This window comes from Lissotriton vulgaris, chromosome 4_1 (assembly GCF_964263255.1).
Source record: "Lissotriton vulgaris chromosome 4_1, aLisVul1.2, whole genome shotgun sequence".
Lineage (NCBI taxonomy): Eukaryota > Metazoa > Chordata > Amphibia > Caudata > Salamandridae > Lissotriton > Lissotriton vulgaris.
The window spans coordinates 1,722,352,220-1,722,368,603 of NC_141691.1; the positions used below are offsets into that span (position 1 = coordinate 1,722,352,220).

A 16,384-nucleotide genomic window follows, 5' to 3' on the forward strand; every position below is an offset into this window, starting at 1 on the left:
GAACGTCGATGGACCGACGTCGACGGAGAATGCCTCGACGTCACAGCATGACGATGCTGTTTCGACGTCACACGGCTCGCCGTCGAGCTCTTCCGCTTCGACGGCGACCTGTCCCTCGACGCTGACTGAAGCGGAGGTACCTTCAATGTAGACGCTGAAGACATCTTCTTCGTCGCCGTCGACTGCTTCTCCAACGCCGATCCCGACGTCGAATGTGAACCAGTCGGGGCTCCTCTCGACGTCGACCGCGTCTTCCGACTTTTCTGCTTCTTGGGAGATCTTCCTCTCTCAGAAAGCCCATAAGCTCTAATCCTCTCTCGATCCTTAAGAGTCCTGGAAGATAAAACCTGGCAGTGTTCACAGGTTTTAGAGGAATGAGAGTCTGGTAGGCACAGGATACAGACTGAATGAGAGTCAGTCTTTGCCTTTTTCCTTCCACATGAAGGACAGTTGTTGAAGAGAGAAGGCATCTTTGACAGGAAAAATACCTTTTTTAAGCACAAAAAGTGTTCAAACAGCACTCTATGTCTAAAAGACGTCGAGTGAAGTCAAAAATTCTAGTAAAAGCTGAATATTTTTTGACAGAAAGTCAAAAAGAAAAGGAGCTGTTTCACCAGGGTCCTGACTGAAGGAGCCGGAAAGAACAACTGACCTAACTGTCACCCCTGAGGCATGATGGGAAGCCTGGGGTCATGGCTGCCTTAAAGGCACGGTGCCAGTTATTGTGAAAATGGTTTCATTTTCTATGATATTGTTTTGCAATGCAGCCTGAGGGCTAACAATGTCTATTTATAAGCAATTTTCAGGATTTATGAGTGGTTTGACTCATTAAAACACAAAGTTCAAGGGTTTTTTGACCTAATGTGTTTTTTAATTCCTTACTAATTGCAGTTCATGTATATGTGTTTGCATTGTTTAGCCTCAGTTTTGGGGCTGCATTGATGTGAGAAAAATGATATATGTACATACATATATGTGGAGCGAGATATATGTGTTTTATACATATATATTTTTATATTGTTTCCGGGGTCCCGCACATGGGCGGGAATATTCAGTGCTTATGACTATTGATGAGGATCCCCTGGAAGAGAATCTCCGGTTTCAACAAAGACTGCAGGCTTGGGGACGAAGATCTTCTGGAGGTGACCACCGGTTGGAGAGGTAAGTTGGGATGCTGGGGCACCGTCAGTGCGCCACCAAGGCCATTGGCCTTCGAGTGCAGGGGTGTCTTTAGGCGTCATGTTTCTCTTACCAGCTCCGGTTGCGGTCGGGGGATCCACCAGAAAGAGGCTGCAGGCATCACTAGGGGATTCGAGGCAGGTCAGAGATCACCAGATCTTGGGTCAGAATCATCGGGGAGACCTCCTTGTGGTGTTGGGCCACTCGAACTCGGGCTGTGGACGACGTATGCAGACGTGCGAATTTGGCCAGAGCCAGAGTCTGTGGTGAACAAATCCGATGTTAATGGGAGACAAAGTCTTTTCTTTGGAAGGCAGGGAAGGTCCTCGGGGTTCTTGAGGTTGTGGCTGCAGGACACATCGGAGTTTCACTTCTGCATGTTCGAGGTGGGGAAAGGCCAGTAGGGCTGGTGCCAATTCAGTGGGCATTGTCCTCTTTTTAGCTTCAGCATGGCTGCTCGGTCCTTCTTTTCTACTTGGTTGTTTCTTGTCTGAGGAGGCAAGGACCAGGGGTGCCCCTAAATACTAGATTCAGGGGTGTTACAGGTAAGTAAAGGTTGGGACCAATGGATCCCTTCCTTGGGGTGGGTACACCCCCTATTATACCACCCTCCAGTGGGAGGGGGACATATGCCTCACTCTGGTTGGCTGGTTAACCCCATCTGCAAGATGGCGGGGACAGAGTAGTGCTTCACCACGCCTCCCCCACCTGAGGGGTGGGGTTGGTAAAGGTGGGCACACCTTCCTTCCTCACTTGGTTTTCCAGTCGGTTCTCCTGCCAAAAGTGGGGGTCAGAACCGGTGGGGACCAGTTGCTGGGAGCAGCAAAAGGCCTGGGGAAGCTCAAAAAGGCGTCAAGCCTGTGAATCTTCCCCTTCGTGGACCCTGCCCATCCTGGGGGAGGAGGCTTGGCACCTCCTACCAGGATGTGCATTGTTTCAGACCCCCGAGAGCAGCAAGCTCTTGACCCAGGGGTCCAGCAACATGTCTGCTATGTGGCAGCCTAGGCAGCCTCTCAGACAAGACGTGGATTGTAGGTTTAGGTTTCAGGGGGCATTTCTAAGATGCCCTCTGTAGTGCATTTTACATTAAATCCCACAATGGCATCAGTGTGGGTTTAATGTGCTGAGAAGCTTGATACCAAACTTCCCAGTTTTCGCTGAAGCCATTATGGTACTGTGGAGTTCATAATGACAAACTCCTAGCACCATACACTCTTAAGGGTATTACTGCACTTACAATGTTTAAGAATTGGCTTAGGCACTTTAGGGGTATCGGGCTCATGCACCTGGACCTCACCACTTATATCGTGCACCCAGAGAGAGGGGTGGCTGATCTATGTCAGGGCAGTGGGTTGTAGGCATGGTACATAGGGATGTTTGCCATGTCGACTTCACTTTGTTCTGCACCAAAACACGCAGCCTGCAAAGGCAGTGTGTTTGTGTGTAAAGGTACAGGGCCTGTAAGGGTGGCACAATAAGTGCTGCAGCCCTTAGAGGCCTTCCCTGGTCACAGTGCCCTGAGTACCTGTAGTACCATTTACCAGGGGCTGGCCTGTAGCCAGAGAGTGCCAATTGGGTACCTGTTTGGCAGGAGCCCAGGAAACACTCAGTCAAAGTACATCAGCAGTTCAGCAAAAAGTGAGGGCAACCATGCAAAAAGAGGGCACTTTCTCACAGTTGTCTTGTCTGATGGGATGGACCTTTCTTGATATTGAGGGATGTCTTTGTGGGTTTGTCTTCACAGAGTTTGTCTCTCTAAATTGTAGTCCTCATTTGGTTCACTTGCTAGCCTCAGTACCATAAAAAAAACATCTCTACACATGGAAATAATGAGCCTCCCTCAAACTCATGTGCTTCCCCTATTAATTCCTGTACCACAAAGGAAAACACCTCCTCTAAGCACAAAAACAATCATTAAATTGACTTGGGTATCAGTCACAATCACGGCCTCTAGGGGAGTGAAAAGTGATGAAAACCAAACTAACCCCAGTCAAAAAACACTTTAAAAACAAAAAAGGAATGTAATGTGCAACTTGGAAAGCAAGAAATAGCTAAATATATATTCAGTGTCAGATGAACAGACTTAAGATAACATTTATCTTCAGTCAGTGCTACATGTATTGTCATATGCACTAAACCTTTTTCCACTGCAGATGAAGTCATTGTCCTACCTTTTATCACAGTTTTTGGAAAGGCGCTTGTTGTTGCAGTTGCAGCTGCTCCTGGAGCTCTTCCAGTTTCTTCCTGCACAGTGCTCTGACCTGGGGATAAAGTGATAAAAGTATTTGTGTCACTGCATTCATGAAACAATATTCTCTGGGTTTCTGCACAATATAAACAGTATACCATCATATTAGCTTATTTTCAGCTTCCTAAGGCCATCACAGAGTATCTCATCTAGCCAATGAACATCACAGAGTAAATCAACAAACGTGCAGCTTGGTTACTGAAAATGTAGAGATGGCTCTGGCACATTCCAACACTTGTTTCCTCTCAGTATCATAAATCAAACACTATCTAATTTCAACTTTGAATGAAAAATCTAGAATCCCAACCTGGTCAACTCCTTAATCTTAAATCGGACCAGAGATGATTGGCTAAGAACAAAGATTAGAATTACTTGAGGATCTCAAAATCAAGGAGATATGGAGTCACTCAGAAAATGTGAGCTTGTCCATTTCACAGTCTGAACCCTGCAATGACAGGCCAGATAATCCATAATCTGGTATGGAATATCAGAACCACCCTGGTAAAGTACCAGTGTACCAAACCTGAAATACATACTCCCTCTTCTCCCAACACTGCTGTCATACATGCTCTAACAATCAGCGAACACTACATAGGGGCATACTGGACATTTACAAAACCTATCCAGATGAAGATATATGTTCCTGCTAAAATCTGATAAACTCATTACACAACATTTTAGGAAAACCCTGACTGCAAATTGATGACCCCAATGATACAGTGCCTTCCGAGAAGTCCCCAAAACGTTTTATGCCACTTACACAGAAATGTGTAATGATTAAATATTTCATATTCTATGGTTAGAATTGTCCGATTCAGACACAGCTGAAGAATCATCTGTAGTTCTTGCAAAGCTCTGGAAATGAGACTTTTTGTGGAGAATGTTTCCCAATCTAGGAGGCCAGTGAACATATTCATCAAGTGTGCTATGATATGTCGGTCCTTTATCATTGTTTTTAACCATACCTGCATTCAAGAGACACAATGGCCTATTTGTCTCAGTCCAGGTAGCTGAAAATCTCCCAAATAAAACCAGCATTGAAAATACAATAGGTCTCGCCTTTGATTAAGTTAAAGCCACCTGCTTTGCTAATGCTATTGTATAGCAAAGAAAATGGTTTTAACTTAATAAAAGGCGAGACCTATTGCATTTTCAATGCTTGTTTTAAATTTAATGGCAACGTAAGCATGTTACCCCTGTCAGCCGAAGACAGAGCAAAAGATGTGAGATTGTATTCTATTACATTATAGTATGTTCTGGTGTCTTGTAATATCGAATCTGGTTTTGTTTTAAAATATACAGTTTTGACGTAAAAATGGTGCAAATATGATTCTGCTCTTGTACAAAGTTCAGTAACACAGTTGTTGGGACCTTAAAACTGAATAAACTGAGCCATGTACAGCAGAAGTGATGCGTTCCTTATTTCACCCCACACACCCTCATAGATAGCAAAAACAGAATCCTGCAGAGTAGATCAAATGTACTGCTTTACAAGTTAGTATAAGCTGCCCAAAATAATTAATTTTGAGCTAGGTACAAAAAAAGAAAGGAGAGTTGAAGCGATGTTTGCATTGTGTTCAGACATACTGAAGAAGTTCATTGAGGAATGCCATCTGCGGATGCAGCATTTAAGCCAAATTACATATTATTCGCCAAAGAATGGAGTCAACATATTCAAGACCTGTAGGAAGTACATAGATTAGATTAATTACCTTAGTAAGGATCTGGGCACACTGAGAATACACTCACAATGGTATTGTAGTGAAGATCCCGATTTGGAACATCCCCGAAATAATCTAGGAGATAATCCTATACACACCGCACTATTGCTCATGTCAAGCTTTCAACATGTAAACTACATTGAGTTACTGGGAGCATCCAGGCAGTGCTTTACGTTGGATGAAAAAACTGGAGGGGGGGTGTAGTCTCTCAAAGGGGCGTGGCCAATGTAATTAAGGGAGTGGCTTAAAAACACATAAGCTAAAACATCTGTGTTTAGCATAGTGTGTCGCCCAACTTGTATTTTGCAGGTTCTTTCTTTCAATCAATCAATCAAGAAATGTATATAGCGCGCTACTCACCCGGAGGGTCTCAAGGCGCTTGGGGGAGGGGAGGTCTGCTACTGCTCGAACAGCGAGGTCTTGAGTTTCTTCCTGAAAAAGAGGTGGTCTTGGGTCTGACGGAGGTGGATGGGGAGGGAGTTCCATGTCTTGGCTGCCAGGTAGGAGAAGGATCTTCCTCCCATGGTAGCTCTTCGGATGCGTGGAACGACGGCAAAGGCGTGGCTGGTCGAATGAAGCTGGCGGGTGGGAATGTAGAAGGTCAGGCGGTTGTTGAGGTACCTGGGGCCCAGGTCGTGGAGGGCCTTGTGTGCGTGGGTGAGGAGTCGGAACGTGATTCTCTTGTTGACGGGGAGCCAGTGCAGGTCTCTCAGGTGTCCGGAGAGGTGGCTGTGGATGTCCAGGATGAGTCGTGCAGAGGCGTTCTGGATGCGTTGGGGTCTCTTCTGTAGTTTGGCTGTGGTTCCGGTGTAGAGTCTTTGCATCCACCTGTAGAATACAAGTAAGATTACACCTACAACAAGCCAGGACTATTGTCTTAGTCAATGGTTGTTAGTTCCATAAGGTAAATAAGCAACAACTATTGCTTCGTTCTGACATGATGAGACTGTGAAGGGGGGTACTGCTGCAGAGTTAAGGTTTTTTTCACCCCGATGGTGAGGTTAGAAAGGGAGAGTCCGATAGGGAACCGTTTCAGCGCCTGCTTTTTAGAACTGCCCGTGCTCAGCACCAGTATGACCCGGCACACTTAAAGCCCTGCATCCGGGGCTGAAAATAGGCTACATGAACCCCAGCACTCACCAATCGATCCGCAAGTACATACCACTTATTCGTAGCGGGAATACAAATATTTACAAATGTAATATAACTCCATGTGTACTTCATTAACACAGTGATGCATTACAATAAATAAATATGCAAGCATGTTACATTTTACCACTCGACCATATTCACAATGCTGAAACGTCTTACTCTGTCAATGATTTTTGTCCCCATCAAGTTCTTTTTACTGTGACAAAAACAAATATAAGCTATCTTAATAAAGTGAGCAGATAGAGTCGGAGTATTGTGGCTTCATCCAAGCAACTGTACAGACTATGAGGGTGCAAGGACTCCACATACAAAACGGACCACCAAGAGGACAGTATGCAAACAAAACTACCCGCCTAGGTAACTAATACACCTAAAGCACAATCGCCTTACAAAGATGGATATACTTAAAAATATTATCATTAGGTACTGTGTGAAAAACTGCTCATCTAAAATCAGTAGAATGAGCATCTTGGTTTTGAATGTCCGTTCGAGAAATTACCTCAAGATACAGTAACTTTTCATAAGGTAGAGAGCCCAGGCTCTGTCCAAGCCGAGCGTGCCTAGCTCTGCCGGCTGGAACCTAGCGTGCTAATATTGTGCATAAAACGCCCTTGAAGCTGAATCGAAGTACTTCTCACAAATCAAACTTTGAGACTCACGGGGGTAAAGAGACCGATCAAACGTCACATAGGAAGTGTCAAGCGGCAAATCGCGGGCCTTCATTCTAGCTGTGTAGACTAGCTGGTCACGCCCCCTGGCTCTAGGTCAGCTGGCCACGCCCCCTGCTCTAGGTCAGGTGTGGCGCTCTAAGCAGGGGGTGAAAGCGGCCCTTCACCTCTTCCTGGTGGTTCATTCCGAACTGTCACTGTCTTATAGGGGATCGCACCGGCAAGAGTGTTTTACCAAACACCTCACAGAGCAGAGGGAGCGATGGTACACGGAGGTGTGCTAGTGGTTACAGAGGCGGGGCCTGTCGATGTGTAAACCTCCTCTTAGGCCTCTGCCAAGGCTTAGGGGGGGGATCTAGTGGGGCAAAATGCTTACGATTTCACAGTAAATATAAGAGCCACAGCAGCACTGTATGGGAAATCCAGCTGTTGGTGGGACATGTGGTGTGTCCTGGGGTGACATAGGTGGCGTCCAGAGCATTCCTGACTATTTCAAGAAGATGAAGCAATCTTCCATAAAGTTATAAACGAAATTTAGATATGGATATGTGGCTCTACACCAGAGGCTCGGATTTCCTATAGTTCATTGTGAATTTCGAACTGATACAACTAAATGTATTTAATTCGGTTCCTGTAAACCTCACTTCCCCACAGAGCCCAGACCCGTCTGTTTTCGGCAGGATGGCACTGTAAAGCTGGTTTATAAAGTGAGAAGGAGGGTTGCACTGAGCAGTGTGTGGAAGCTTGCCTCAACCTCATACCGGGGTGATGGTTTGTGATGTGCCGGTGTAGGGGTCAAACCCTTTAAGATCCTTGCTTGAATGCACCTATGTATTGTGCTTCTTTATAAAAGAGGCACACAGTGTCATCCACAGGTTCACCAACTGATGAAACACAGCCACCAGTGGCACACACAGACATGCAGCTGCCTCAGCCATCAACAAACACAAACTAAACAGTGGGCATAGCATCAACAAGCACATACTGATGGTCATGCGATTGACAAACAGACTGGTGCTGTTGCAACCAACATCACAAACTGTAGATGGACTGCCGTCAACAATCACTGACTGGCATTGGTGCCACCAACAAACACAAACTGAACGTTGGTTATGCCATCAGCAAACACAGACTGGTGCTTGTGCCATCAGCAAACACAAACTGAACGATGGCTATGCCATCAACAAACACAGACTGGTGCTTGTGCCATCAGCAAACACAAACTGAACGATGGCTATGCCATCAACAAACACAGACTGGTGCTTGTGCCACCAGCAAACACAAACTTAACGATGGCTATGCCATCAACAGCAAAACACACAAGATGATGGACGGAATGTTGCACAATGGCAAAACATTCACCCCCAGTCACAGATCTGGGTTTAATCCATCATTATTTTGCTCACCAAGCAACCCCAGCTCAGACATGGCCATATGCAAATCAGTCTTGACCCTGTGCCTCATGGGAACAGTCCAGCCCGAACTGCCAAGCAGACTGATTTGCATATGGCCAAGTCTGAACTGGGGTGGCAGAGTGTGTTAAAGAACGGTGATGGATTAAACCCAGATCTGTTGACTGGGTGTGAGTGTTTGATTGGTTCAGATGCTCCGTCCATCACCACCCCCTTTTGTACCGCTTTGTTCGCCATAAGTTGGCAGGATATGCTCAGACGTGAGTCCCTTGCTCACTTTGCCACTGGATTCAAGCAAGCCTGGCTGAAGACAGCTGTAATGCTGGAAACTGGTCCCAGGAAGCTTGTTTCCGGTCCAGGGAAGGCATGGCTTGGCAGTTCGGGCCGGACTGTTCCCATGAGGCACAGGGTCAGACTGATTTGCATATGGCCATGTCTGAACTGGGGTGGCAGAGTGGGCTAAAGAACGGTGATGGATTAAACCCAGATCTGTTGACTGGGTGTGAGTGTTTGATTGGTTCAGATGCTCCGTCCATCACCACCCCCTTTTTGTACCGTTATGCCATCAACAAACACAGACAGGTGCTTGTGCCATCAGCAAACACAAATTGAACGATTGCTATGCCAACAGCAAACACAGACCATTACTTGTGCAAACAGCAAACACAAATGGTTGATCATGCCATTAACAATCATAGACTGGAACTGGTGCAGCCAGCAAAGACTGAACGATTGCTGTGCCATCCACAAACAGAATGGAGTTGTTGCCACTAAGAAATACAAACTACTGCTACCACCATAAATATAATCAAATTGCTGTTGCCAATATCAAACAAAATCAAACTGCTGACTTTGCTACAAGAAACTGCTGTCACTGCAAACCACAAACTAGAAAGTGCTGCTGGTGCCACCAACATGTGCTCCTGGTGCCACCAACAAACACGAACTTTTGTTGATACAACCAAGAAGCACAAACTGCCTCTGGGGCGGTCATCGAACACAAACTACTACTGGAACCTTCAACACATTAGAATTAGGTCACTTGCATCAAAAGACAAACTACTGAACAGTTGAATCCAGCAAAGTGAGCACCTGGTGAGGGGGGGACCTCTCCCGGGACAGAACAGAGACACTGCAAGCATGTGGCACAGGGGAGAGGATGGGAGATGGCCAACTTACCATTTCGGAGCACTTGCTGTTCTGCCCGAGGGATGCCCGATACAAAGCAGAACAGAAACACTAGGAGCCCGCCACTGGTGCCCATACTGAACCCTGCGGGGCTGAGGCGGCACGCGCTCTACATCTTCCCATTAATGCACGCTGCTGCTGGGCCAGGTCCCTGCACAGGCAAGCGGCTGGTGCTCCAGGTCCTGGCTGTATTTCCACCTCATCATCTGTGCTACGTGCTTATTGTGCCGAGGTTTGTCGTTGACATCAGGTTGAACTGTGTGCGCTTCTCTGGCACGCCCAGTGCATTCTGTATCAGTGACATCTGAGCCTGCATACCGTTAAAACAAGTAAAATAAGCGCAGTACCGCAAAGTCAGCCGCATGTTTACTTTCGCATCGCGCTTTCACTTTAAGTGAAAGCGTGATGTGAAAGTAAACACGAGGCTGGCTTTGCCAAAGCTGAGAGAGAAAAAAAAAGTGTGTAGGGAGTAATGGAAAAAAGAGTCACACCGCTGGTAAAAGATTAAATCCCGGAGGGCATGGCCAAAAGAAGACAAGGTGGCAACAAGGAGGGACTAAGAAGCCTCCTTTACAATGAGAAGCCAGCGTTTTGCGTGCAAGATGACGCAAACCAATCAAAAAGATGGGCGGGGCTTCAACTTCGCCTTCGAGAGCTTTGGAATCTTTATTGATTCCAAGAAGCTCTCGTATGACGAGACCAACGCATGTGCGCTGCTTTCGCCAGCTGAGACCTAAAAAAAGACATATATAAATAAATCCACTGCCCAAATGAGAACTGCGATTCTTAAGTGCTCAAACATGATGGCTTCTGCTTAAAAATAATCACCTGAACATCAAAGTACTAATTCTTAGATAACGGGCAACCAGGAATCTGGTGTTCTTTCATAGGGGCAATACACAGGTTAGTGGTACCAGCTATAGCAAGTCCAAAATATCATAGTTCGAAAAGCATTGCTGACTGGTGCTGGGAACGGGCTCTGTGCACACAAAGGTGTGGTCCAGTAGTAGCAAAGTAAATTTACCGTCATACAGTGAATGTCTTGTCTCCGTTGAAGGTTTGCAGCGGCAAAGTCAATGACAGGACTTCGAACCACTGGACAATGCGGATCCCAAATTTACTGACTAAATACTGGTAAGGATTAGGACCCCACTTCTGCCCTTTCCTTTAAATCAACAGAACACTACATTATATAGTCAATTGGCTCCTGAATCAGGTTCACCAACCTTGGCCAAAGGAGACGCACACTGTTCTAGAAATGAAGGCAAAAACTTTCATGCCCTCTGAAGGCGAGGGAAGGGTGATCAAGAATTTCGCAAAATGGTCAATGCAGATTCACAGACAGGCACAGTTCTTTAAAGGTCCCATCCAACTCTCGGCCTTTGATGATACAATAGGCCACTGATGCTTACTGGATTCAGGTGGCAGGCTCTTCCACTTAAGTATTAATTCACACTGATTTAATTTCAGTTCAGCTGCACTTTGCTGTATTCCTCCATATCAGGGCTAATCCCACTCTCCATAGCAAGCCAGCTGCCAATCTTCCAAAAAAGGCTCCTCAGGATTCTTCACATCTCTGTGGGAGAGGCCTCCCCAGAATTCTTCCACGTCCCATGGAAAAGGAGTACAGGGCAACACCACAAAGTGCTGGAAACACATATGTTATCAGGAAAGCTGCAGAGCAAGCTCTTTTAAAGCCAAAGCAAATACAAGGATCTGGGTTGTCAATTCTACCCAATCTTCTGAAGGGCCCTGGTAGGAAACTGGTGCCGATCACCAGGTGTGCTACTTTCACGTGATAATTTTATCACATCCACTTCAGGTCATGTGGATTCAAGAGACACTTTATTCTTCTTATCAGGGTCCCTCTTATTACCAGACAGCTCCCAAATCAATAAAAAATGAGATGGTTCTGAGGTATGCATTTGGGGAGGCACAGTACAAACATCCTGAGTAGGGTAAGAGGTCTCTGGACAGATAGGTAAACCGAATTGTGCAGAAAACCAAACAGTTTTGTATTAGTCATTTCCTTTCAAGCTGAGAACTGGTGTGGCAAATCCCAAACAGGCTACTAGGCTTGAGGAGGGAAATAATTATGCAGGTTGCCCTATAGACAAAAGGTAGCCTGAAGGGGTGCCTCCATATTGTGCTGCAATCAGTGTCTGCACAGGACACCAACAACACAACACAAGCAAGGCACGCACATTGTATACAACAACATACATGCAAGAGTAATGAGAGATACTAGTTCTGGGGTGAATGCATACTTTATCAAACAGTTAAGAAGTGCCTGTGCCCAGATCCGCTACAACCAACCATTCACTTACACATTTAACCACCAATGAGCAAATCCAGGCTGGGATGCATTTAGAAGAATATAGATGGTCATCTACAAAAGATTCAAGTTTATGAAATTCTGTACTCCCATTACCTTACAGTTAATACAAATCAAAAGATCAAAAGGGATCTTACACAGCATATATAATATTACCATTTTTCAGGGTTCTTTTTAAGATGTTCTGCTGCTGTTGTGGGGGTGGCGGTGGAGGCGGAGGCGGTGGAGATTCCCTTTCATGTTTTACCACACGGTCTACAGACCCGTAAACAGCTAGAGTCAGGCAGTTGTACCAGCCTTTCAACACCAGCCCATCTGTGTTGACCTTCAACCAAAAAAAGAGGATACAAAGAGGTCAATGAACAGTGAATTTGCAATTTGGAGAAATATAGCTTCAATGTAACCTGAGAGAAAAAATATAACTAATTGCACCATCTCTCCTTTACTTGGCTGCCCACATGCGACTTCCATCACTTCCATCATATGTACTATGAAGACTGAAGCAAAACTACTGCTTGTATAAAGCCTCCTACAATACAGTTGTAAAGTAGCAGTGTTAATGTAGCTATGGGTCCAACACATAATATATTATAGGCAATAAGAAAAAGTTACTTTCTTATATCTGGGTAAGTGCTTTTGTTATTCGCCATTATCCTGAGAGGAATCCCAGTACCATGTTAAACAAAGCAGTATCAAGAACCACATGAATACATTGATGCTTTGTAGCCCATCTACCCAATTAGAAGACCTGCCATGTAGTCAAAGATATGAATAGGCCCAAACTTTTCTCCTGGAGGCTACAACACTTTTGAAATGTCACACTGGGAGTATGCAATTAATGTAACACAGACTCCTTGTAAGAAGAGGGAGGACTGCACATCTATCTATGACAGATACTAGGAATTAACTAAAGTTACAGATAAGAAATATTTTCATCTCCAGCACTCAATGTTACATTCATATGCATGAATTATTATTAGGCAGTACAAACAAAATTCGGGATGTCAGAAAGGAGGGTCCCCTTACTGAAAAAGGCTCCTCAGTATTAGCGGTTTCACTCTATATTGAGCCCTAAATTGAATGTTCAAGCATCCTCACAAGAAAACAGTAGGAGGTTGGAGCAGACTAAGATCACAGTTGTGCTTGGAGACGGAAAGAGATCGTGAAGGGATTGGCGCATATACCATAATAAGAACGCTAATTAAAATTAACTATGGTTTGCATGAAGGAGACTCCAAATAAGAAGTCCCGAAAGGTTAGAAAATATGTCTTGAAAGAGAGTGCCTCAATTCTACAATAGATGGCTTACTTGAGGGGGCTACGGGTCGTCATCTCTAAGGAAGTCGAGCTTTCAGAGAGACGTCCCTCTATCTCAACAGATACACTGGAGTTACTGATTGCACCAACCCTGCAACACCCACTTACAGTGGAGGCAGTTGTTATGTTATGGAAACTTCTAAAGCGCACGATTACCCAAGGGTGTCTTGGCGCTGACTTAGGGAGTTACAGTGTAAAAAATTAGCAGAGGAGGCTAAGCATTAAAAAGCCAAGTTTTGACAAGTTTCCTAAAACTCAGTAACATGGGAGCTGCTTTCATATTTATCGGCAAGTTATTTCAAAGCACTGCCGCTTCAGAGGAGAAACAACTGCCCCCCCATTTGAGTTTCCAACATCTAGGGCGCAAGATCGTTAATGCATTTTTGGATCTTAGATCTCGATTGGGTATGTACCAGGAGAGGGATTGTTTAAGGTAGGTGGGGCCGGAATCGTGTAAGGTTTTGTAAGTAAGGCCCAGAGCCTTGAATTTGATCCGGTTAGCCACTGTAAGCCAGTGCTGATTTTTGATATAAGATGAGACAGAATGACACATGGGTAAGTCGAGAATAATCTTCAATGCTACGTTTTGAATACTTTGTAATTTCCTTGTGTACTGTTTGGTTAACTTTAACGTACAGGCCATTACAGTAGTCTAATTTAGAAAGGATTAATAGGGAAATCACTGTTTTTCTGGAGGTGAGGTGAATGAGCGAGAGAACCTTCTTAATGATTCTAAAAGGAGATGACCGAGCAGATATGTTTATTAAGATTCAATTTCTCATCGATAACTATGCCCAGATGTTTTACTTTTTGGACCGGGATGGGAAGAGTTCCCAACTCCGTAGGCCAACATGCACGGCTCCAGAATTGTGGTTTGTTGCCAAATAGAATGACCTCGATTTTCTCCGAATTCAATTTAAGGCAATTCTTGCCCATTGGTTACCGACTGCTCTCATACAGTCGTGAAACTAGGAAGTATTAAATTCTACTTTGTTTGATGCCGCAATGACAATATGTGTACCGTCTGCCTATGAAATGGGAGAAAACCTGAATGATCTAATCAGAGAAGAGAGTTCAATGACATAAATATTGAAGAGTAGGGCACTCAATTGTTCATAACACTGGCAAGGACCCTTTAGGGGTCCCTGTAAACTTTTCTTTTTCTTCAGATGCTGCTCCATCTGTACAACCTGCTTCTCTGGGCAAAGGCCCAGCAGTAAAGCACCAAAGACGTTTGCCTAAGTACAACGACATAGGAGAAACAGACTGAACCTGCACCAGGCAACCTATACTAGAGCTTCACGTGGTGGAGCACCCTCATTGAAACTCCATGTGTTAAGCTTAATTCCCTTTTGGAAACAGCCTTCATCCCCTCTTTGTGAGCCTGAGGATTAATGAAACAGATGTGGCCAAATCAGGGGTGGGCTCTTCCGCTGAAGAGACCCCACCCCTGATCACGCCTACTTCAGTCCCTACTACACCGTCAAACCAAACTTCACTGAACAAGAGCACAGACACTCATTTGGAAAAGGTAGCTTTGATTTCTAACGGTAATTCTACCTATGTGCCCCTAACTGATCAGCATAATGCAAACAGGGGGAGAGGCCCCCCTGAAGAAGCATTTTGATAGTGACTGTGCTATTGTCAATTTTAGATACCCCCATAAAGCCAAAGTCTTTGCTCATCAATCCTACCCATGGTCAATATGTTCAGAACCAGCAAAGCTTTTGCGCTGGGGCTTCTTCTTAAGAAACCCCAAACCAACTACGCAGGTTTCAGTTCCTCATCCCCATTTTTCCACTTTCTGCTCCCCAACTTCCAGCTGCCAATTGTTTCTCGTTTTGATCTACCTGAGAATGACTGAGACCGACTGACAGCTAAGGCCTGAGCCCCGCATCACATCTTTTAGTTTTCAGGTTTGAGATTGAGTGAACAACCATAACCCTCCTACGCCTAATAATCATGTGCCTGAGAGTTCCCCGATACTCATTAGGTTGGAGCCATTTAAACTGCTAGTCAGCTCAATCGACTCCACCCCTACACTGAGTATGGTCCACGAATTAAACCTTTAAGTATAACACAGAGCGTGTAAACGCCAAATTAAGTATGGAAAACTAGGTAGACTATATGAATTTGTTTTGTTTGATATGGTCTTGTTACAAGAAACGTGGGCCATCAATATTATATGTTGTGATTAATTTATTTGCCATACAGCCCAAGCATTTCCTTCTGCCCTCAGCTCCATCACTGTTCTTTAGCCCACTCTGCCACCCCAGTTCAGACATGGCTATATGCAAAACAGTCTGACCCTGTGCCTCATGGGAACAGTCCAGCCCGAACTGCCAAGCCATGTCTTCCCTGGACCGGAAACAAGCTTCCGAGGACCGGTTTCTGGCATTCCAGACGTCTTCAGCACGGCTTGCTTGAATCCAGTGGCAAAGTGAGCAAGGGACTCACGACTGAGCATACCCTGCCACACTTATGGCGGCCAAAAGTGGTACAAAAGGGGGTGGTGATGGACGGAGCATCTGAATCAATCAAACACTCACACCCAGTCAAAAGATCTGGGTTTAATCCATCACCGTTCTTTAGCCCACTCTGCCACCCTAGTTCACACATGGCTATATGCAAATCAGTCTGAACCTGTGCCTCATGGGAACAGTCCAGCCCGAACTGCCAAGCCATGTCTTCCCTGAACCGGAAACAAGCTTCCGAGGACCGGTTTCTGGCATTCCAGCCGCCTTCAGCCCGGCTTGCTTGAATCCAGTGGCAAAGTGAGCAAGGAACTCACGTCTGAGCATACCCTGCCACACTTATGGCGGCCAAAAGCGGTACAAAAGGTGGTGGTGATGGACGGAGCATCTGAATCAATCAAATACTCACACCCAGTCAAAAGATCTGGGTTTAATCCATCACCGTTCTTTAGCCCACTCTTCCACCCCAGTTCAGACATGGCTATATGCAAATCAGTCTGACCCTGTGCCTCATGGGAACAGTCCAGCCCGAACTGCCAAGCCATGTCTTCCCTGGACCGGAAACAAGCTTCGGAGGACAAGTTTCTGGCATTCCAGCCGTCTTCACAACGGCTTGCTTGAATCCAGTGGCAAAGTGAGCAAGGGACTCACGTCTGAGCATACCCTGCCACACTTATGGCGGCCAAAAGC

General features: G+C 45.4%; 1 protein-coding gene across 2 annotated transcripts in view; it reads right to left on the minus strand.

The window, feature by feature from the left end:
- The window catches only part of VIRMA (vir like m6A methyltransferase associated), an 811,754-nt gene that overhangs the window by 681,254 nt on the left and 114,116 nt on the right, over nucleotides 1–16,384 (minus strand). For both annotated transcript variants that reach the window (XM_086966010.1, XM_086966009.1), the window contains exons 5-6: nucleotides 12,060–12,228; nucleotides 3,351–3,440 (exon numbers count right to left, since the gene is read on the minus strand). In XM_086966010.1, coding sequence (XP_086822136.1) covers nucleotides 3,351–3,440; nucleotides 12,060–12,228 — 259 coding nt within the window. The remainder of the gene's footprint in view (nucleotides 1–3,350; nucleotides 3,441–12,059; nucleotides 12,229–16,384) is intronic.